This window comes from Choloepus didactylus, chromosome 15 (assembly GCF_015220235.1).
Source record: "Choloepus didactylus isolate mChoDid1 chromosome 15, mChoDid1.pri, whole genome shotgun sequence".
NCBI classification, from domain to species: Eukaryota; Metazoa; Chordata; class Mammalia; order Pilosa; family Megalonychidae; genus Choloepus; species Choloepus didactylus.
In genome coordinates this window covers 8,762,447-8,786,005 of record NC_051321.1, presented here as the reverse complement: position 1 = coordinate 8,786,005, position 23,559 = coordinate 8,762,447, and the positions used below count along the sequence as shown (strand labels likewise).

Below are 23,559 nucleotides of genomic sequence, written 5' to 3'. Positions count from 1 at the left end.
AAAAAAGAATTCATTCTATTTTGCAGAGGGCCAGGAATTTTGTGGAAACTTTTTTTAAAAACACTTCCTGCTTTTCTTATTGGATAGGATGAGAATCCCGAACTAAACTCATGTATCTTCTGTTCTAATAATAGAAACATAACAATTAATATTTTTGCCTTTTAGGGAGCAAAACTCTTATTTCTTGTATCACCACAGACAGAATAAAGTGACTTAATGTTTAGAACCTATTATCTGAGGGCTGTGGAATCAACCATAGGCTCCTAGGGCTAGAAGGGACAGCAAAGAGTCTCTTTTTCAGCACGATAGTTTTCAGAAAAAGGACTGCAAGGATCTACACCAAACATTCAACAATGGTTATTGCTGGGGGAAGGTGAGATTTCAGAGGAATTTTGCTTTCTGTGTTTTTACATTCCAGAACTATTAAAAATTTTTTACACGTATGAACTAATTATGTAATAAAAAAAATTGTCAATGAATCTGGAATCTACTTTGGAGTAACCACTTATTCCAACCAAAATACTGCCACGTACCATGAATTAAGCGTTTGTCATGCACCATTATATCCCTGGAGAGTGAGATAAACATGATCTCATATAACTTTGTTATCGCCAATTACTGTGTCCATTTTACAGAAGAGGAAACTGAGGCTCGGGGAAATTAACAACGTGCTCAAGGTCCCACAGCAAGAGCCGCACACAGCTCTGCCTGCTCCCAAAGGCCCTGCCCTCGGCCAGCCTGCTCCACAGCCTCCAGGCCAACCCAAAGGTTCTTTTCAATTTGCCCCTTTTCCTACTTGGCCTCCGAAAGCAGCTGTGATGATGTGTGGGTCACCCAAACCACAGAGACTACAGGGACTGCGGAACCCCACAAAGAACCATGTTGGATCTGCCTTCACCCCAGCAGACAGTGCACCACGGGGTAGGGGGCCAGAAGCTACCCACAGACAGGGCTTCACGAAATAATAAACCGGAGAAAATGGTGTGTGTGTGGGATCGGGATCCTATCTGGCAAATGTGGAATCCGTGCCACTTCCTGTCCTGCCGTACGCCACTCCACTTGGGAGGTTTCAGGACCAAAGCACTGGGCCCCTCTGTGAGGTCCTAGGCCACGGGGTCCCACTGCCACACACCCAGCCCTGGTAACACGCCCAGTGGTGCTCCTCGGAGGGTGCTCTGCCAAGGGCTGGGCTCAGCCATGCGGGGAAACACACGCACAGCCAGGGCTGAGAGCAGTGGCACCCTAGGGAGACACGCTGAGTTGGGTTTGACCTTCAGGAAGCATCTGCGTGGGTCCTGCAGAATGTGTGCCCACAAAGCCCCCTTGGGAGGCACAAATGCAGGTGCCCAGGTGGAGGGCAGAGGCAGGTAAGGGCCCAGTTCTGAGGAACATGCCAGGCTCTTTGACCAACAGGCCTTACTTCAGCCCGGCCACCCAGAGCAGGCCCAAGGCGCAGCCAGAGGACGCCAGGGCTCCTGGCCATGCTCCCCACCTGCACCCATGTACCTGTTGTCCTTCTCTCTCATCTCCTCCTATGGGATCTGCTCCAGCCTTCAGGGCCCTAAGACCCCTCCCTCCCGGGCTGTCTCCCAGTCTCTGTGGCCACACTGCCCAGAGTCCCGTCCCTCCCCACCACTGACCTGCTCTCTGACCTCCAGGAAGGGCTGGATTAGTCTTTATGCTTCCATCCCCACCGCAGCCGCGCCTGCCGACAACAGCATTTGTCTCCACAGGCTGAGGCACAGACAGTGTTCAGCGCAGGGCCCAGCCCACCTGGCAGGGGCTACATGAGCGCTCATGATTTTGTTCTAGTCGCCCAGTCTTCCATCGGGCGCCCGGAAATGCCCCTAGGGCCTCCATTTAGCACATGCCTCATTTCACCCCCATCCCATTCATGCTCACCTGACATCACCCCGGGTGGGGTCCATCATGCACCCTCCGTCCCCCAGCCTACATTTATAGGATTCGGAGACTGTAAAGCCTTCACAGCTAAATGCCTCTTTGGAAAATCAAGCCCCTCTCCCCCGCCACCAGTCTTCCTGTTCCTCAGCTGCAGATACTCCTGAATTATGCCCCCAAGAGTGCCTGCTATTCGGCTGCCCAGCAGGCCGTGGCAGGGTGAGAGGACTCACAGGGGCATGGCTTTACCTGGAAGGAGGACGGTCCTCTCCTGGCTCCTCATTTTATCACCTCCTGCTTCAAGACTGGGCCTGTACAGAGGTGGAAGTGGTTCTTGGTCCACCCCAGACCACATGCCCGGGTCCTGAGTTGCTCCAGCCCAGGCCAACAGCCCCTGGCTCTGGGCTGCCCACTGCAGAGACAGCCCGAGCCCTGCGCCCGGCCAGTGGCTGCTGACCGAGTCTGAGATGGAGTGTGGGACAGAAACCATGGCCACTGGAGGCTGTCACACGTCTGAGCTGAACACCCACTCCATCATTTTCACAAAGCTGCTCCAGAACTACCTCTCCAGGCTGTGCTTCTGTTACCACAAAGTTAATCTCCTCCAGCAACGCCTGAGCTGGTTGTTCCGCTTGGGGGCCAGAGCACAGCGGGTCGGCAGAGAGACGCCTGGGTCTCGGCCAGGGCGAACGTCGCAGAAGTTTGTCACGAATGAACAGAACCTCCAGGCTGCCCTTGCTGTTTGGGTTGGGGTTTTGTTCCACTGCACTGAGCCAAAAGATCCCTAAAACTGTTTGGAGGACGGGAGGAAACAGGCAGTGAGAGAAAGCACGGGGACACAGATACTACCCACTCTAGCCTGGCTTTCTCCAGCATGGCAGTTAGAGAGGGCAGCCTGAGGAAGACGGGGCCAGTGGGACTGGACGAGTATATTCCAGTAGCCATTTCCAGAGCTAAGCCACTCTGAGAACATGGTTCCCATCCAAAACTTATCAGGCTTCTGTGTCATGGGATATGTCGAACATCCAACCTGCCCTGACACGGGGGCCCCAGGTAGCCAGAACTCCCAGGTGCCGGGGGCTCCTTCTCTGCAGCCCAGACTCCCCCCAGTGGCACTGCAGTATGACTCGGCACCCGGGGAGCACAGGAGGGGCCCACACAGGCCCAAGCTTGGCTCGCCAGAGCCTCAGGCCAGCACGTGGGCACGCCACACTACCGCCCCACTCTGACCACAGGACCACGGCCCTGGGCCTCTCCAGGCCTGGCTTCAGTGAGAAATGCCGAGCAGGCACCAGTCACTTCGCAGATGGGTAAACTGAGGCCTGGGACCCTCTAGATCAGGGGCTGGCAAGCTTCTCTTGAAGGAGCAGGTAGTGAACGTTTTAGGCTGCAAGGGCCACATGCACTCTGACGGCAGCCACAGGCAGTATGTAAACAAAACGGGTCTCACTGCATCACAATAAAACTTTATTTACAAAGACAAGACACGTGCGGACCTGGCCCACAGGCTGTGGCTTGCTGACCCTAATCTAGACGGTCTGAAGCGGCAGGCTGTCATCACTCCTGGACGGCACAGATGTCACCCGAATTGGGAGCCCCCGGGTGCCTCAGAGGAGCACTCACAGGGAAGTTCAAGGCCGAGAACCAGGTCCCAAACAGAACTCAATAGACGCAGGGTCCCAGGCCTCAGCGGCGGCTCCCCAGAGCCTGCTCTTCCCAGCGTGGCTCCCACCTAGCACTCCCTCCCCTGCACAGAGGGGCGGAGAAGGGACTCAGGAGGAAGACAAGGCCCCGGGATCCTCCCGCGGGCTGGGCTGCAGCCGTGGGAAGCTGGGCAGAGCCCCAGCAGAGGCGGCCTGGGGGGCTGAACCCCGACGTGGTGGCCCAGCACTTGGGACGTCCCGGTGCTCTCCTCACCTCCAGAAAGCTGGATGCCGGGGGGTAGGGCACTGGGCTGCAAAAGCACAGATCTGGGCTGTCCTCAGGGACCCCCACGCCCTGCCCCAGCCATAACTCCAGCCGCACAGGCTGGTCCCTCATCTCAGACCACCCACCCACCCACTGCGGCCGCGGCAGAGCCGGGCAGTGGCTGAGGTGCTGGACCGGGGCCTGCACAGGCCCTTCTGGTGGGAGAGCACGTTCACTCGCCTGCTAAAGGGGCTGGAGCCGGGCCCCACACACGATGGGCCCCATGGTCCTGACCACTGGCTCCCTCCAACCTTCCTGCACGTGTGCTGAACACCGAGCGGACACTCTGCGTGTGCCCCCGGCCCAGTGGGGCAGCTCTTGCTGTGTTTGTGGCAGTAGAGCACTGATGCTGTGACCTCCAGGTCAGGCTGCCTGTCTACGGCTGCATCCCAGTGCCCACGGGGCCCACATCCAGCTCAGGACATGGGGGCTGGGAGAAGGACAACTCCAGAACGTGAATCCAGTCCTCAGGGGACATGAGTACCCCATCTCACTCTGCCTTGACCTGCCCACCCCATTGCCCTTTCCCGTAGCCTGGCACCTCCCTGGAGGCACGGACGGGGCCTTCTGTGTGCTGGTCTCCCTGGTCCCTGGCCAGGACCTTGGACACAGCTGGTGCTGTCAGTGCACACTGAATTGAACCAGCCTACAGGACCATTAGCTGCCTGGTGTCTGAGGGCCCAGAAGGTTCCCCTGGCAGGCGGGGCCATGTTCCTAAAGTTCCCAGGCTGACGGAGCTGCAGGCCCAGCATTCCTGCAAATCCCTCCTGGCTGGGAGGGGAAAACAAGAGCCACAAATGCAGTTTTCCAGGAAAACTGTGGTTAGGAGGTTGCCAAGACCCAAAGACAGGAGTGCTCTGGAACCTTGGGCTCATGTTCACTGCCGGAGTGCTGGTGGGTGTGTGGGTGGACCCAGCCCCTGGGAGCTCCCTGTTGACAGGGCCTGGAGCTGGTCAGCCCTACCGAGCTTGGCTCAGATGGCACAACTCGGGTGATGTGGGGTGACAATGCACAGCCAGGCATCAAAAAGCAAGATGGCAAGCAAGGAGAAGTGGCCGGAGCCTAATGCCCTGCAAAGCCTACCTTCTCAGCATCACCACTGGAACCCCATGATGTCCTCACCTTCCTACCCCTACCCACTGATGGCTACCCGCCTCCCCCAGCCCTGCCCTGGCCATGCCCCAGTAACATCAGAGTGAGTGAGGGTTCACGGGTACAGGAACTCAGGAAACAGGCCCCAGGGGACAGAGGCAGAATGCTGGAGACACAGCAACCCCCGATGGGCCTCCCTGGTGGCCTGTCCCATGAGTGGGGCGGAGGAGTGAGCACGGGAATCCCCGGTTTCACAACAGAGCAGCCCACACACACCCAAAGGCTCCCTCACTCAGGCCTCCCGGGGTGGCCCGTCCCTGTGCTGGTCCCCTGGGGGAGTTAGCCCAGCCTGGGGAACCAGTGGGCCTCCTGCCCCACCTCCTCCTCGATGGTGGGCACACGGGGCCTCCCTGAGGAAAGGCTCAACCTCCACAGCACATGGAGGAGCATGCCGAGGCCCTAGAGGTGTGGTGACTGGCCCAGGGCCGCCCGCCGGCGAGCAGCCCACCGAGCCTCCATGCCCAGCCCATCAGGCCTGGGGCCCAGACTCCTCCCCTGGGGGACCTGCCACCCGAGGCTTGTGACGGACGCCAGCACCCTGAGTGCTTACCATTTTCCCCACGTGACAGCGGTGGAGGCTCTGGGGTGTCCACCGATTGACAATTAACCTCGCACCATTTCAGATTAGACCTTTTTCTTGCCAGTTACTGCTGCCCAATCGGCTCACATCTGCTCAAACGCTCTCCCTAAACACACAGCCACTGGCAGGCAGGCGCTGCCCCCTCTGGCTGGTCTCTACTGAGCAGGCCCGTCCCTCACAAAAAAAGGGTCTTTCTTCTGCCAGCCCCCCTTCTTGATTCTGTTCCCAGGTTTATCTGCCATCAAACCTCAGAAAACTTTCTTGTCCAAGACGGTTCCAGATTAAAGTGAGATTGCTGGACGTTCTCCAGGTGGACTGAGCCTTTTTCAAAAATGCACACCAATTACCAGAGGGACAAAGGCAGCGTGCATTTGCATAGAGCACACGCACTCAGAGTGGCCTCAGGACTGGACACAAGAGAGTCCCGGGTGGGACCTGCCCCCCCCATGGGGTACGTGACATGCCGACTCTGAAAGGCCTGGCAAGGAAAGAAGGCCCGGATGGCCCGGGTGCCCCGTCCTTGGCTCCTGATCCTCCGGGGTTGCCCACGTGAGAAGGAGGCGAAGGGGCAGGAAGGGAGAACGGGAAGGGGAAGGGACAGGCTCCGAGGGCCACGATCTGTGCGCAGACTGGGACCCGGTGGGGCAGAGCCGCCTTGTGGCCTCCCCAAGGCCTCCTTTCTGCCCCATGAGGGCTGTGGCTGCAATTCCCTTCTGGGACATGGAAAGTCAAGCTCTCGTCCCTCTTCTCCTTGTGCCTCGGCGCCCCTAAGGCCAGTCACTTTGAAGGTGCCTCTGGGGGGAAGCGCAGGACCCAGGACCAAGGGAGAGGGGTGCACCCCCGCTGCCCAGAGTGGCCAGGCCCCGGGCTTGGGCAAAGAGCAGTCAGGCTCGGACCCACCTTTCTGAGGGTGGCGGGTGGCAGCAGCCAAGGAATCAGAGATCTTCCAGCAAGTCACAAAGAACAGATGACAAAGGCTCTGCTTCAGGAAACAGGAGGGTTTTTCCAAACCATGACGAGTCCAGCTGAGGAACATCTCGACCTCCATCTCAGGAGCCTCCCTCAGCCTGACAGAGACCAGACCCCCGGGCCGCCCCCCAGAGTGGAAGGAAACAGCAGAGGAGAGCTGGCTGCCGCATGATCAGGCCGAAGCACACGCCCGGGGACAGCAGGCTGCCACCCAGCAGAGCCTCTCTACCCAGTACCCCGGCACAGACCTGAAAACTCTCTGCTTAAGAAACACAACTGGTCTGCTCAGGGCTGCGGAGGGAGTCTGGGCAGTGCAGTCTGACCGATATTGGAGCTTCGAGGCCTTGTCAACGGTTTATGAGTCCAGTGGACAGAAGCAGCCATGCTTCCCGAGAAGGTCCCATGCGCCAGACCCTGAGTCGAAGGCTGCAGACAGCCCCATGGCAAGGATGTTCCCATCTCCACTTGCGGGCCGGGAGGCTAGTGGCAGGCAGAACTCGTCCCAGGGAAGGGAATCCCATGAGAGGACGGACCCAGAGCCACGGGGACCAAACATGGAGTTCCGGCCACCGTGCTGCTGTTCAGCAAGGCCGCAAACCACTCTGACCCACCACTTCCGACCTGAGCAGTGGAAGGAGAGGAGCTTCTCCCAGGGTGAAGGAGAGGATCACAAGGTCTGAGGAAAGCTCCAGAACAACCAAGCCCCATATAAACGCCAGCCAGCACAGGGAGGACCCAGAGCCAGGCTGACGTGTGTGACAACGGAGAGGGGCGGACTTGGCAGCCCTCAGGCCCCCGGCCACTCGCTGCCCTTCCTAACTGGGCTTAGCACCAAAGTTCCCTCTCACCACAGACTGCAAGACCAGACTCCACTGGCCCCACAATCCCCCTTCAAAGCCCCTCCACACGCTCCCCTCGCTCACAATCCCGTAACGCTGGCCTTGCTCTACCAGAACCTGCCGAGCCCTCTCCCACCTCAGGGCTTCTACACCCCCTCTTCCCTCTACCAGGGCTGCCCCATTACCATGAGGGGCCTGACGACGTCTTGTCACGTGGATCTTTGCTCAAGGATCACCTCCTCCAAGAGGCCCCCCCGGCTCCCCGTCTGCGGGTGACCGCCCTCACATCCCATCCTCCCAACTGGCACAGCACGTCACCCTGGCCGGTTATACTTCCTTTCACGCACATGTCCCCATCGGAAATGACCTTGCTTGTTTGCTTGCTTGTGCGTTTTCTACCCTCTTTCTAGAAAGTAGCTCACAGAAAAAAGTGGCAACCAGGTGTGACTGGCAGAAATGTCCCCAGGGCCTAGCAGGCGGCCAGGCATCCAGCAGACGCCAGATCCATCTGGTGGGAACGCTGAGACCTCCAGGCCCACGTCCCAGGAGCTGGACGGACATCGGCAGACGGCAGCTTGGCCTGGGTCTTTAAAGGCTGGTTCCACAGCTGTGGGAACCAAGTGAAGGCAAGAGGGCCGGGTTCCCACAGCCAGCTGAGATTGCGCAGCCGCCGGGCTCAGCCTCAGCCCCAGACCCAGCAGCCCTTCGACATTCTGCCCGTGGGGTGGGCCTGTCGCCTGCTGTCTATGAAGCTCTGGCAGTACGTGCACTGCATGGAGCCCCACTGTGGGCAGCGGGCAGCCAGCCTCATGTCGTCCAGCCCCCTTTCTAGGCCTCCAGTCCCAAGGTGGGTGGCAGGGCCCTGAGCTGAGCGGCAGGCCCTGTACCTTCCTGCCACGGTCCTGGGGCTGTCAGTGTCACCACCCATGCTCTGGACCCCGACAGCAGTGTTGCCACTTTGTAACACTCACAAAACCACCTTCAATAAACCTCTGTCTCCCAGGCTACCCCACAGACACCAGCCCTGGCTGGCCCATGCCCGCTTCCTCGGAAGGTCCGGGTCTGCACCCCAGCTAGCCTGACTCCAAGCTTCCAAGTTTCGTCCCCAAGCCCCAGGGTGCCAACAGTCTCCTGCAGCCACTTCCCCCATGAAGCCTGGGTGCTCGCTTCTTACCCTTTTGGTTCCTCACAAACCTGGTCACTAACTGCTTGCACTGAGTTCTGTTAACATGACAGGTGGCTTCTGCTGGTGCAGGAGGCGTGCTGCACGCTCGGTGCTCAGAGCTCTGGCAAGGCAGCAGCTGCACCTCCACCCCCACGCCCGCTCCGTGGAGACTCAAGGCCGGATGTGGCCTTGTGCTGCTCCAGGGAAGGGGATGGGGGCCTGATGACCGTCAGCTACATATTACTGAGGTGAGCTCACTGCTACTGCTCACACATGAAGTTTCTGCTGGTTGTGTTATGTTTTGGAACCAACAATTTTGTTTGTTTACTAAAAAAGGAAAAAAATTAAAAAGCCACCCTCTCTCCCCCTCCAAAAAAGAGGAATTATCCAAGAGTTCCACTCTAACTTTCAAAGGAGAAATTGTTACTCTTTGGTTGTACATAGGCAATTAACACCCACTCTGAGTCGAGTCTAACCGAGTTCCTGCCGGCCTGGGTGCTGCAGCAACGGGCCGTGTCCCCGCGTGGCTTCAAGCGGAGGATGCAAAATGTTATAAACAAACAGGCTCTTGTCAGCAGCAGAGCTTCTCTGCTGAGGCAGTACTTGGTATGACAGACGACCACATGGCAAGAGGCAAAATGGGTAAACTGAGGCTCGCCCTGTGGCAGCCCCCCTGAGAGCCAGCAGCCAGCTGGGTCTTGGGTCAAAGGCCCAGGCTGCATCACAGCACACTGACCCCTGATGCCCGGCTCTGAGCTGGCTCGGCACTGCCCGCACGGCCATCTCTGGGCCCCACGGTGCTTCCATCTCCGCCCCTCCTGGGGCTCTCCTGCAGGCACCAGGCTTGCTAAGGGGGCGCAGAACCCTCCAGGAGGTAGGAAGAGGTCAAAGAACGCCCAAATCCCCAAAGGCACTGTCGGCTTCCCCTTCCTCACACCCTCGGAGGCTCCTTCATCAGGAGACCCAAGAGGCCGTGCCGGGCTCGTTTTTGGGGGATGCTTTCCCAGCTGACAAAAAAGGGACCAGATGTGGCACAGCTGAGGCCAGATCCGGCCTGACCAGCATTTGGAACTGTGACAGACTCCTCCTGTGGCCTCCACCCTTCCCCAACCCTGAGTCCACAATGGGGGCCTCCAGGTTCCAACGGACAGAGAAGCTTCAGCAAGAGTCAGTGGTTTGAAAACTCAGGGTGATGGGGAAGGTTCAAGAGTTGAGTTTCCACGGTTGGAAGGGGGCAGCCTGGGCAAGCAAAGCACTGATATGCAGGGATTCAGAGGGGAAAGTTCCATGCATACTTGCAGAAACAAAATGAATCACATTAACCCACCAGATTTCATTTCTACTGAGGAACAATCAAGAAGAAATATGGCGAAAGTGAGGGCTGTGGGTTAGATAACAATTAGGACATATGATTGGCCAACATCGAAAGGGTAAATTAAAGGAATGTACCACCTTCGGGGATTAGGATGACTGAGTCTCTGCCCAGTGAATCTATGACCAGGGGAGTAGGATGCTAATAACAAGATCAACCCATCGGCAAGTCCACTGGTGCCCCCCACCCGAGAATGCTTCTTGAACCCCTAACACAAATCATGTCCACTCCCCCGCCTCACAGGTCAGCCCACCATTGCCTTTGCTGTCAGCCTCGTGACTGGCCTCCCTGCCTCCTCCATACCCCCAGCCCAGAGTGGGCTTTATCTGATGCTCCCCTGCTTAAAACTCTAAGGGCTCCCCCTGTACTCTGCATAGAAGCCAAACAGCCTTCCAGGGCCCACAGAGAAGGGTGCCCAGGCCCTGGCTGCCTCGCTGACCTCGGCTCACCTGGTACCCCTTGCCCACTCTGCTCCAGCCACACCGGGCTCTGCTCAGCCCCTCAAAGCCCCCAGCTCCTCCCTGGGACACTTCCCACAGGCAACTCCCGCACAGCCTTCAACTCAGTTGACGGTCACCTCCTGGGAGAGGCCACCGTGACCACCCCGCTGATGCTGCTGCCTCTGCCCCTGGCTGCTCCCTCTGGGCACTGGCTCCAGGGTGCCCGAGGAGAGCAGTCTGGGACTCCGGCCTCCAGCGTTTGCCAGGAAGCAGGGCCACAGCACACACAGCACCTGGACAGAGCATGAGAAGCCCCCCCGGGTTCCGGGTCACTCTCACTGTCACCGAGTGCACAGCTGGGAGAATGATCCAGGACAGGAACGTGCCTTTAACCACCTGTGCAGAGGACTTGCCTCGGGGACATCCAGCACTGCCTGTTAGAACAGTTTTTCCAGACTTTTCTGAAGCAGACCATTTGCCCAACACAGCAGTAAGTCAAGCCCCCCCCCCGCCTCTGACTGGTGCCCGGGAAAGTTCACTTACGGGGACAGCAGCACTCTGCTGGGCCTCACCTGGGCGCTCGGTGAAAGGGGGCTCTCTGATCCCTTCTCTAGGCTCTGCCCGAGAGGCCTCAACCACCCACGCCCTCCCGACACACCAGGACAGGGCTCAGAGCCTCCGCAAACACCCCCGGGCCGGCACAGGCCTCCAGTGCGGCTCCTGGACTCGGGGCTTCTGAAACAGCCAGGCGCGGGCCCTGCCCCAGGCCCACTGATCCAGACTCAGGCCGAGGTGAAGGGGGCTGCAGCTCCACGGCTTCCCAGGTGGCGCTGGTGGCAGCCGGGCTGTCAGCAGCTGGGGAGCGACCCGAGGGCTTCCCTAAACCCTTCCCTTTGGTCCCTGGGGGTGAAAGGCCAGCTCAAGCCGCTCAGACAGCAAAGCTGCTGCTGGCCCAAGGCCTTTCCTACTCTGGATTCCACGAAGCAGGACTCAGACGTCCCGGGGACATGCCCACACCTTGCTGGGAAGGTTCCCTTTCCCTCCTGTCCACAAGGGGCACCTCCTCCCAGGCTTCTGTGCCCGGCACAGGGCAGGGCCTGGCAAGGGCAGGGCCTGGTAAGGCCAGGGCAGCCCCAACGCACCTGGGGGGCTGAGAGCTCTCCTCTGGGTGCCTGGCTCGGGTGGAAGAGGCCCTCACTCCCGGCAGCCCTGGGTGCCCCCACGCTTCACCTCTTCAGGCTCCTCCGTGCCCTTCCACTCAGAAGGGCTCCCAATTAAGGCATGGAAAATTACCAAGTGGCAGGAAAAGCTGCCTCTCTGGCATGGCCCCAGCTGAACTCCTTCTATTTTTTTTTCCCTGGGAGATCAAAGCTATTGTGTCAACACAGCCCTGACCCAAGTGACCTTGGCAGATCGCTTATGCAAGCCGCTGGCTGCAGCAGGGGGCAGCAAGGGGTAGCCCAGGGGTCTGCACAGGTCCCCTTGGGTTCCCAGGGCCCTGGTCAGGGAACTGTGGTGTCACTCCACGTCCACTCTGAAAGACTACAGAGGCCGAAGCTAGTCTCCTGGCATCCCTGCTCCAAAGCTGGCAGGAACTTGGCCTCGTCCTGACACTGCTCCCCAACACCAGCAGGCCCAGCTGACAGCCCAGAGTGGCCAGGGCCGGGCTGCAGGGCTGGGCGGGCTCAGGGGACAAGGCAGGCATCGGCCGAGGGCCAGCACGTGTGGGGCCGTGCCACGTCCTCCCCACGCCGTGAGAGAAGGGAACCCATTCTTCCCATTTCACAGATGGCAAAATGGAGGCCTGCAGAGGTGAGGTCACTTGCCCGAGGGCACACAGCTGCAGTGTGGCAGGTGGGGAGCAGAGCCCCAATCCGTCTGCCCGTGCTTTTCACTACCCCACCCTCTCCCCCTGCATGACAACCAGAGTCCGTGAAGCCCTGAACCAGGAGTATGGCTTTGGGCAGGTCACTGAGTCTCCCTGGACACTGAGGCCCCACTCTGGAGCAAGGGGCAGGCTGGAGCAGGGAGAGCGGATGGGGCTCAACCGCTGCCCTGTTAGTGGTTGCCAGGGCGGCCGATGGAGGAGCCAGATGCCCTCCAAGCTCAATACCAAGGACTGCCATGGCTGATTGGCGACATCAGTTGTGAGGCCAGACAGAGCAGCGCTGGGTGGGAGCCCAAAGCTGCCCCTCGGCACCCACAGCACATCCAAGGGGCTCTCCTGTGTCAAAGTCTGTCCTAACTGCCACCAAGTCAGAGGCAGCTGCTCCCACGTCTGCGGAGGTTTCCCTGCCCTTTAGTTCATCCCAACTGGAATCACGGGACTTTCCATGCCTCCCTCACTCACCAGATCTCCACGCCCTCTCTGTTCCTCGGTGTGTGGTCAGCTCAGTCCCCATCCCAGTGGGTCGCGTGCTAAGGGTGCAAGGCAGTGGGGAGCCTAAACGAGTGGCTGGGCAGCCACTGGTAGGATAGGCAGGATGAGGCCAAAAAGGCTCCGGAAAGCACAGCTGGCCTGCGGCTGCTGGAGCTGCCTGAGCAAGAGGGTCACCCGGCCAGCGGCGGAGGGCGACGCTGTGCACGGTGCCTGAGGAGGGGCCCGAACAGGCACCCCCACGGCACACAGGGTGGAGAGCTGACGGCTGACCAGAGCAAGCTGTTCAGCCTCATCCAGGGAAGAACCTGCCCAGCCGAGAGCCTTGAGCTGCTGGTGAGCATCTGATAGCCCCCCAGTGGCCTCCCCGCAGTAGCCCCTCATCCCATGAAGACCCCGAGACCCCAGCTGACTCCACAATCCAGACTGTCCTTGGGAAGGACTCCCCAAGTGGGCTTCGTGCTGCTTTCTGCCTTGTGCTGCCTCTCCACCCAAGACTGCCCCCGGCCAGCTTCCACGAGGCCCTCAAACATCTGCCACCACAACAGTTGCTGCCTGTTCTGAGGCGGCTTGGGAGGCTGGGGACTCAGTGTGTGGGCAGCTGCAATCAATCAAGCCTCTGTTTCGGCGTCTGGACCCTCCCCACAGACGTCCTGCTTCTGTCTGAAGCACTGTTGAGAAATACAATTTGTTGCTCCTTCAAGCTAACCAGCTTGGAGCTAAAAGTACAGCAGGGGCGGTGACACCCAGGGACATGGCCATCAGTGGGGAATCTTTTTCACTGTGGCTTCTTCTGGATCTGTGCTCACACACGTGACCTGTTTCTAAATCACACGGCACAGCTCAAGTCTCGCTGGAAGCTGACCGATGCTAGGTGGTCAAACTAGGTCTCCAAAAAGTAGCAACTGACAGAAACAGCCAGAGTCCTGCTAATAAAAAACTCACATCTGCAGGCTGGGCCCTGCCTCAGTGGCGCACATTGTCATTTTGCAAAAGGCAGAAGGGACCCCAATAGACCATTGGGGGAGGAAAGCTGTGTGGGGAGAGCAACAAAGCCAGACCTAGGCACGGGGCAGGAGCCGAAGTGATTCTCCAGGCCGCCTTGGAGCCCCCTTCTCAAAAGAACGGAGAGGGGGCTGTCAGCACCCCAGGGAGGGGCCATTTCCCCAAGGTGGGACTGGCCTTGCTGCACTCAATCTCCCGCACTCAGGACCCAGGTGGCCTGGGCCCCCCCAGTCTCGCCTGGCAGGCCTGCCCAAGACTCTGGCCTTGGAAGACTTCAGAAGCCGTGAGTGGAGATGGTCTGAATGCCATTTCTGAATGCCCACCCACTGCATCCCCTCCTGCTGCTGGCTGATGGAGAGGCGACTGGGAGAAGCGGGGCGGTGGGAGGGGGCTCCTGGGGGACTCCTGGATCACTAGGGCTGGAGACCTGAGGCCAGGACATGCAGGCACGGCCCCTCCTCCGGTGGATGGCAGGTCTGATCCTTCCACGGTTCCCCAGCCCCCAGCTCTGGACACGGCGGCCAGCGCAGACCTGTGGGCACAGGCCTCTTCCCCATTTTCAAAAGAAAAAGGACGAGGAGAGAAGAGGTGCCAACGAGAAGTTAGTAGCAAGGACAGAAAAGGGAAATAAAACTGGAAGGGAAAAGGACACATGAAGAAAAGGGAAGGTCCCGTAAGAGGCTGAGGGTGCCTCCTGGTGCCCCTGGGGTCACCGAGATTGAGCTCACAGTGTCCCCACTGCACCCTGCACTGAGAGGATGGCACACCCCAGGGCCAGGCAGTGCACTCAGCAGTGTGTGCACATGAGACAGATACACACACACCCACGCTCTGCCTGGGACTGAATCCCCTCCACCACAGTCCTGTGCACATGAGCCCTTCTGCAAATAGGATCCTTGACAATGGTGTTGGTTAAGGTGAAGCCAAATGGAAGGAGGGCGGGTCTTAGTGCATATGGTTGGAGTCCTTCCAAGCCGCAGAAATTTGGATGTGATTAGGAGAAACCAGAGGAGGAGGGAGGGACAGATGACCAGGTGACAAAGACACAAACGGAGCTGCCACCAGAATAAGACACCCACACACATATGTCATTTCCCTGATGCCTCCCAACAGTCCTAGAAGGAAGATGATGCTGTGGTTTGCTGCACAGAGATGCTCGGCAACTTGCCCACTGCTGCACAGCTGGTGTGACAGCTGGGACAAGCCTAGATAGTCCGTCACTCCACCCTGCACAGCTCTCGGTTTCCTCTCTTCAAGCTAAGCAGCCCCATTCCTTTCAACCCTTTCCCTGGTTCTCCAGGGCCCTCAGTCTTAGAGGTCTTCCGGGGATCTAGCAGTCCACAGGTGCCCAGCAGGGCCTATTTCCTCAGGAGGAGCTGGGATGGACAAGTCCTGAGGTCACGTCCCCAACTCATCTCCTCTGGCTTCAGGCTGGGGAGTTCTGGGCCTCCCCTGCTGGGCTGACTCTCCCATTTCTCTCCCTTGTCCCCTTTCTGCTGGCAGGTTGGAGGGGCAACAGCTCCCATGTTCCCTCTGGCCACCCTGATTGACGGACAGAGGGACAGCCCTGTGCGCTCACGCCTGGCCGGCGGGTCTGCTCTGGGCTCCGTGGCCCAGCTTCAGCCAGCACCTCCAGGGAAACTGAGGCAGGGTGAGCAACATCACCCCAGAGAGCTCGGCCCTTCGCAACTTTCTCCCAGAGCCAGTGTTCGCAGCACTCCTTTACAAGGTCTTTGATAGGACCCTGAACCCCACCCCAGGCGAGCAAATGTAAAAACCAGGACCACAAGACCTTGAGAGAGAGTCAAGGAACACGTTAAGGAAGCAGCGGCAGGAAGCACAGACGATAGCAGCCCCAGGTACAGCCTGCTTTTTCCTCCCCAGCTATGCAGACCAACCCTCCCCAGTTACTCTGAATGCTCAGAAAAACCACAGCAGAAGGCCAGGTCCATGGCCATCAGCAGACATTGGCCTCCGCTGGGCAGGAAGCAGGTCCAGGCAGTCTGCTTGACAAGAGTCCCCAGACGTCAGCCAACACCCGGCTCACGAGGTGCCCAGGCACGGGTCCTGCATTTTCCAGGCGGAGCTCTGGGCTCTTTCCAAATGCACAGGGACTGTCCTGAGCCTGGTGTCCACAGCCCCCTGGAAGCCCAGGAGCCCCTCCTTGCACAGCCAAAGCAGCAGGGCCCGCTGGGGACTAGATGCTTGGCGGAGTGTGACTTGGGCACCATAGGCTTCATCCCAGGGCTCCGGCCACAACTTCCCAGGGGCACCGTCTCCAGTTCCCATGTGCCCTGCCCTGCCAGGCCCTGCCAGGGCCTGCAGGCAGCCAAGGAAAGGTGGCGGATCGTGGCCGTCTCCTGGGCACCGAGGCTCACTTCCGGCTCTTGGGGCCGGCCTGGAGCGATGAGGCAATCTATACATCTGGGCAGAGCCCCATCGAGTCATATATTTTTAAACATTTTCTACCAAAGTGAGGACAGGAAACGCCTCCAGCGATGCCAGTGGTGTTATTCCAACTGGTGGCTAATAAAATACAATAACACGTGTAAGTTGTTTTTATTACCTATCTAGCTTGTTAGCTAATAAAATAAGCTCAGCTTTAAAAATTGAACGGAAGCCATTTATTGCACCCACAACTCAGGATTCGGGGCTGCCTTCAGAAGTCATCCAAATCTGTCATCTTTCCAGCCCTTTTTACCTATTTAAATTTCTCCAGAGAAGGAAAAATCCATTTGCTCGTCCAATGTAAATGCATATTTGAACACTCTCTAGCTAGTAAAGTCAGAATGTCCAAAGCTCAGGAAAAAGAAAAAGTGGAGCATGATGGAAAAAATGGGGAGCAGGAAGCGAGGGCAAAGGAAGGCCCAGGGGGCTCCCTCCTCTGGGCTCCTGAATGTCTGTTCCTCGCCGGCCCCAAAAGCCAAGACTCTGGGGCCAGGTGCACTCTGGCCTCCTCTTTGGAGGAGGCGGGGAGTCCAGGCTGGGATGGGGACCGATGGGGCAGAGAAGGAGCACTCCCCAAACAGAAGCTGCACTGGAGTCCCAGCTGAGAAAACAGCGCCAGGCATTAAAGGAACATGGCCGTCCCCTCTTGCAACAGAGTGGACATGAGCCTGCCCACCCCAATGCAGCCACAGTGCCGTGTGAGCCAGCTCAGCCCTGAGACCTTCCTCACCAGGCAGATCTTCATCCGCCTCAAACCCAGCAATGATGGATGATTACTGACACCAGGCCAGGAAAGACAGACGGTCAGACCGTGGCACTCGACCACTCAGTGGCTCCTGGATAGAGAACCAAGAGCACCACCTCAACCCATCCTCACGTCACAAGGGCCGATCCTACTCCCCTGGCACCCAATCCCAGCTCCCAGCCCTGTGCCATCCCCACTCCCAATCCTGGCTTCCAAGCCCCAATGCCATCCCTACTCCCATTCCCGGCTCCCCATCCTGCTCCCATTTCCAGCTCCCAGCCCCACTTCTGTCCCCCTTCCCTTTCCTGACTCCCCATCCTGTTCCCATTTCCAGCTCCCAGCCCCACTTCCATCCCCACTCCCATTCCTGGCTTCCAAGCCCCAATGCCATCCCTACTCCCATTCCCAGCTCCCCATCCGGCTCCCATTTCCAGTTACAAGCCCCACTTCCGTCCCCATTCCCATTCCCAGCTCCCAGCCCCACTGCCATCCCCATTCCCATTCCCAGCTCCCCATCCTGCTCCCATTCCCGGCTCCCAGCCCCGCTCCCATCCTCGGCAAGCCTCTCCAGTAAGAACTGAACACGGCCTGGCTCAGGTCAAGGCTGTCCTGATTGATAATGGGGTATGAACTCCAAGCTCATCTCATTCCAACCCAAGAAGCCCACGTGACAGGTGTGTGGCCAGAGATGCAGCCTACAGTGAGCAGCGAGGACCGCCTCAGAGGCGGCACCGAGGACACTGACCACTGCTTCCTGATGGTCTAACACAGCCAACAGTTTAAACAAAGGGGTAAGCACCTGCCCACCGCCCCCCCCCGCACCCCAACTCTCTCCAAAACTGCTGCCCAAGGCCCTGATCCGAGACCCCAACACACTCAAGCACGCTGGTGTGCAAGTGTTTCTCACAGCAACTGCAGGGGGTGCTCCTGGGGTGGAGGCTCCGATGTGAGCGGGAGGGGAAGGACCCCGCTGTCACCACCCGTCTGCTCCTGCACCATCAGCACCACGTGCCATGGGGAGAATGCATCCCTGATTGTAACCTGAGAGACGGACACTTGAAAAAAGCCCCAAGTTGAAGTCATCTTTCTCTGAACAGCATTTAGAAGGCAAAGACACGACCCCATCCTAAACCGGCAACCCTCACGTGGTGAATGGGTGAGGACTGGGTGGCAGAGGCTCCCACCGCAGCTCCCTGTGTGCCCGGGGGCCCAGGCTGCCAGGCAGCCTCCGAGCCGGTGAGGTCTTACCTGGGCCATCTTGGCGAGGTCCAGGGAAGGCCTCTGCTCCTGGGCGTCCTCAGGGCGCCGTCGCTTGATGCCAACCTTCTTGTCGTTGAGGACGCACGGCTGCGAGCGGCTGCGGGAGAGCCCGCTGGGACGTCGTGCCAGCTCAGGGGTGGAGGCAGGGGTGCTGTTGGCGGAGGGGGGGCAGTATTCCGAGAAGGAGAACTGCTCGTGCGAGCAGGAGAGGGACCGCTGCGTGTCCAGCCGGCAACCCTCCGCAGGGCTGGGCTCGGAGCTCCAGATGTCGCCTGCCGGTCCGCGGGTGGCCGAGCCCAGTGCCCCTTGGCAAGGCAGCCCCCCGAACCCATGGTGAAAGCCTGCCGGGTCGCAGGGTGAGGAGAGCATGTTGGCCCGGGAGGGGAGGCTGAAGCTGGAGCTCCTCTGCATGGTGCCAAAGCCATTGGAGTGGCGCTGGACGCTGCCCCCGCTGTGACACCGGCGCTTCTCCACGGGAGTCCAGACCTTGGACCCCAGGGGCCGCCAAGACGTCCGGCAGCTGGACAGCTCGTCAGAGAAGGAGAGCGACCGGCACTGGCGCTTGCTGGGGGGCGCAGAGGGGTTCCCATTGTGGTCGCTGAGGCTGAGGTCCTGGATGAGGCTGGTCACCGCACAGGCCGTCACCGCCTCCCGCTGCCACCGGGGGCCGTCCGGATACTTCTCCGGCAGGCACTCCCAGATGCTGCCGCTGGGCTGGTCAATCTGCAGAGGGCACTTCCTGTCCAGGTCTCGCCACCTGTCATTTTCTGGTTCACAAATAACAAAGAGAAACAGGACTTGAGAAGGCCTTCCCGCCAGCCCCCATCACCACTCTTGCTGCCAGTTTAAGCACGGGGCTGCGGAGCCAGAAAGGCCCTTCGACACCAGCCAGTCTAGCCTCGTTTCACAGCCGAGAACTGAGATGCAGGGGCGGAGGGGACAGGGAGCTCCACGGTTCTGAGCTGGAAGCGACAAAGCCTCAAATCTGGGGGAACCCCAGGGACTCCTCTACAGTTTTCCTTCCAAACTAACATACCTGCCTCCCAGGAAAGTGCAAAGCAAGGTTTTCGTTTTATAGGTGGGAAACCATCCTGCTCTGTGCCCTGTCCTGGCCAGGAGCGGCGTTGGGGCCATCTGTCTGCTGAGTCGCTTCTCAGCAGCCTGTTGTTCCTGGACTGGGAGAGTGACCAGGGCCAAAGACAGGTCTTTCAGGGCTTGACAGTCAAGGTCGCAAGGGGCTGGGGGAACTGCCAGTTAGACCCGCTCACCTGAATTTCACCTTTAAAGCGCTTACTGATAACAGGAGGAGGATCTTGTACTGATTTATGCCCTTGTCTCCAAAACACTCAACAACAGTGACAAACGCTGCCCGGTGCTGGGCCTTTCCGCAGGTTCGCTGGATTTCTCCCCTAAGTGGAGCATACTTAGAGCCATTAAAACCCAGTCTCGGGCTGCACGCACTTAACAGGACAAGATAAATTTACACAGTCAGGTCTCTACTTGAACGCATGAATAAGTTAACCCTGCTATGAAATGCTGACTTTGCACCTGGCCATTTATTTTCATGAAGTATGCAATTGCTATCTGTTGTTTTTCTACCGTGGAATCAGGCACTGTGCTGGGAATTTTAGGAGATGTAAAGATAAATTTGACATAGCTCCTGTGTTCAGATTTACAGTACAACAGGAAAGTTAAGAAATAGGCTGAGCTGCCAGGAACCAACATGTTAGCACTTCCTCTTTCATAATCTACGTGTATCTATAAAATGCGAACTCAGAGAAAGCTGGCTTAGGTGGGTCAGTCAGAGGATAGAAGTGATACCTGAAATGATATGTAGTAGGGGCTTAAATGTGCACCAATTCTCAACATAATGCCAACCATTTACTGAGTATCCCCCGTGGGCCACGTAATCTGCACATCACCCATGCCCGGAGACACCACCCTGGCCAAATGGGGAAACTGAGGCTTGGGAAGTTTCAGTAATAACTGGCCCTGGGATACAGGGTTAACAAATGGCAAGATTCAAAGCTGATGATTCTGACCTCAAAGCCTGTGCTCTTTTCATTGCACTACAGGGCTGAGGGGAACCACGGGTGACCCCCGACCCTGGCCCTGCCCTCAAGGAGTTTACTAGTACTGCAAGATGGGCTGGATGGTCAGAAAGCCATGGCGTCCCCTATGCAAGTGCCCCAGGCGGCAAGACAGCTGGTCTGTCGTCCCCATCAGGGGCCCTTTTCCCCGGGCCATGGGGAGACATGCCAGAGACTAACCTGGTTTACATGATCCATGCAGGCCCAAGGGAAAAGCCAACCAGGGTAAAAGGTCACACTCCTTCCTCTCGGGCACCCTGCCCTGATCACGAAACACACAGACGGAGGGGCCAGGGCCCCAGGTGTCCACGGGAAATCTCACAATTTCCTTAGGCCCGGACAGGCCAGTTGGGCAAAAAGCAGGACTGTCCCTGGCTCCGAAGCTTCCCAGGCCCTGACGCCGCAAGTCTCAACACATTCATTCAGCAGAATCTGATCCAATTATTACCAGAGTGTCTTTCCAAAAGTAACGTGTATGTTGTTTAAAATGTCATCAATACCCACAAAAAGGACGGCCCTCGAGTTTCCACATTTTCAAAGAGTATTCACTACACTTCTAAAACAGTTTCAATCAGACATTAGCAGTTAAGTGTTCAGTAAAATAAAATTTTAATAAAGCAAAAAAAAATACCAACTAACATTGAGTTACAACCATCTGTTATCTGACTTAAAAGAGGGAAAGTTATCCTAAGAAAAAAGTGGAGATTTATATATGATGGTTCTCATCAAAATGATATGACTGACAGCCAAATGGCAAAAATAATTCAGATGTCCTATAGTCGGGGCCTGGTTAAATAAATTATGAAGGAATAACATGGAACATCAATGAGCAGTTTCAAAGAAGCTTTAATGCTGTGGGGACATGCTTATGATTTAATGCTAAGCAGAAAAAAAAAGGAAATAAAACTGTATATATGGTATGATTTCTAATTAGTAAAACTGGCATGTTATATGTGAATCCAAAAGGGAAATAAACCAAAATGTCAATAGCTGGCTGGTAAGTATCTAGTTGATTTTTACTTTCTCCTTGTTCTTGATAGTCTACAAATTTCTCTAATGAACAATATATTCCCAAATAAGGAAACCAACAGGTCCATTCCTTGGTTAAGAACAGGGCGGAAGGGCACGTGCCCTGGCTTAACTCGGGGACCATGACGGTTCTCTCTGGGCTTGCGCCTCTGGGTCCTTCAGAAGTTCCCAGAAAATAAAGCTGCCCACCAGCTTCTCTTTCGGAACCGGGCACTAGGGCGCTGGCTGGGCCAGGGAAGCCGCGGCTGGGGAAGGAACCTGTGGGCCAGCGCCTCGGTGTCACTGGGTAAGGAGCCTACAGAACATGTCCACCCAGGCCTTGGGAGACCCATGGAATTAAACAGGATTGATTCTAGTCTCCGAGGATGCCAGTTTCAACCCATTTTTATTTTGCTCCCTGGAATTTCCCGCATCTCCAGGGAAATCATGAGAAGAAAGGGGAACCAGGAGCTAGTCAAACACGGACAACTGGGGCCCTCGTCTGGCAGTGTCTCCTTTCCCATGGCCATCCGAGGAAAGTTTTTTTTTTTTTTTTAAATTAAATTCAGTTTTATTGAAATACATTCGCACACCATACAATCATCCATGGTATACAATCCACTGTCCACAGTATGATAACATAGTTATGCGTTCATCACCACCATCTATCTCTGAACATTTTCCTTACATCAGAAAGAATCAGAACAAGAATAAAAAATAAAAGTGAAAAAAGAACACCCAAATCATCCCCCCATCCCACCCCATTTGTCCTTTAGTTTTTATCCCCATTTTTCTACTCATCCATACACTAGATAAAGGGGGTGTGATCCACAAGGTCTTCACAATCACACTGTCACCCCTTGTAATCTACCAAGGAAACTTCTTGACTGGACCCCTTGGGGCATCCCTGCTCTAGGCCAGCGTCCTCACCACCTCCAGAGAATATTCTGGAGTGCATTCCCTTCAGCAGTTGCCCACCACCTCCAGACAGTAAACATCTCAGCCTGGCCTCAGGGCCCCTGTCTACTTGCCCCCACCCCAGGAGGCCCTCCACTTCAAGTGAACCAAACTTCCCACCACATCTGAAGTCACGCAAGAATCAGAGAGTCAAGACATCCTGGAAAATCCCTGGTACGGCCCCTGGAGTACATTCCTCCAGGAATACCCAGGTTTTATGCATAGAACCCTGAAGAGTAATTCTTAGCCAACAGCAATTCTTCATAAAACTGAAGTTTAACTAGATTGAAGGAAGGAACTTAAGTGAAGTCTACACGCAGAGGGCTGGGCATCCAATGCGCTCTGCCTTTCCGTTAACTGTCAAATCCCCAGTGGTGAGTGGAGTCAGGGACAGAAATCTAAGGCCTCCTGCCTGCCTGCAAGAACTAGCCCATTCTGTCTTAAATAGAAGCCTGCATGACCTTACTGGGCAAGGTTTAAAAAGTCAGTTCTCAAGTCAGCTCAAGTTTGCAGTGCAACCCCCGCAAACTCTCCTGACTCGCCACCTTTGCAGAGGCCTGGACTGTCACTCTCTCCTGCCTCCTTCTTCTACTCAAATGTTCCCTCCTCTGAGGACAGACCTTCCCCATTCCCCAGATCGCCCCTTCTGCTCCCACAGCTCTGCCCAGGCTTTCAATAGGACAGCACACAAGGCCGGATGTCAATCACTCGCTCCTGGGTCTCCTTTTTCTCTAGCACAGAGCTTGGCACCCAGCGGACCTCAGCCTGTGGCAGGTGGAACAAGGAGCAGATAATGACATGTAGGTCAAAGCTGCCAGCAGGCCACAGGGGTTCACCTTATCGCCCCTGCCCTTTGCTCCCAGCACAGGTAACCCTTCTTTCCCCCTACAGGGCCGACCTGGGCAGGGCCTAGAACTCTCTGACCTGCCCGGGCCAGGGATGGCTGCGTGGGAAGCAGCAGGAGCCCGGCCGGTAGTCACCTCCAGGTACTCTGGCCAGGCCCGGCCTGTCAGCTGCTGAGTGCTGTACTCTGTGTCAACACCCTTCAGGGGGCCACTTGCTCTGTCTGCAGGGCAGAGAATATTTAATATTTAAATTGTTTCTATCTTTATCACTCAGAGAAGTACAATATGAGAGAAGTAAAAACAATCGAGCTATGTTTAGCCCTTGCGTTTTCCCTCTTCACTCAGGGAACAGAAGGGAATTTGTTGGGTCAGGTCAGCAGACAAAGGAAACAGGAATAGAAGCTCATTTTTAATGGCAAACTGCCCTGAGCGGCAGGCCC

The 23,559-nt window shown here is 57.1% G+C and overlaps 1 protein-coding gene across 2 annotated transcripts in view; it reads right to left on the bottom strand.

Moving 5' to 3' along the window:
* FAM53B (family with sequence similarity 53 member B) overlaps window positions 1–23,559 on the bottom strand; it is a 75,042-nt gene that overhangs the window by 34,587 nt on the left and 16,896 nt on the right. For both annotated transcript variants that reach the window (XM_037804521.1, XM_037804522.1), the window contains exon 3: window positions 18,208–18,986. In XM_037804521.1, the coding sequence (XP_037660449.1) occupies window positions 18,208–18,986 (779 nt within the window). The remainder of the gene's footprint in view (window positions 1–18,207; window positions 18,987–23,559) is intronic.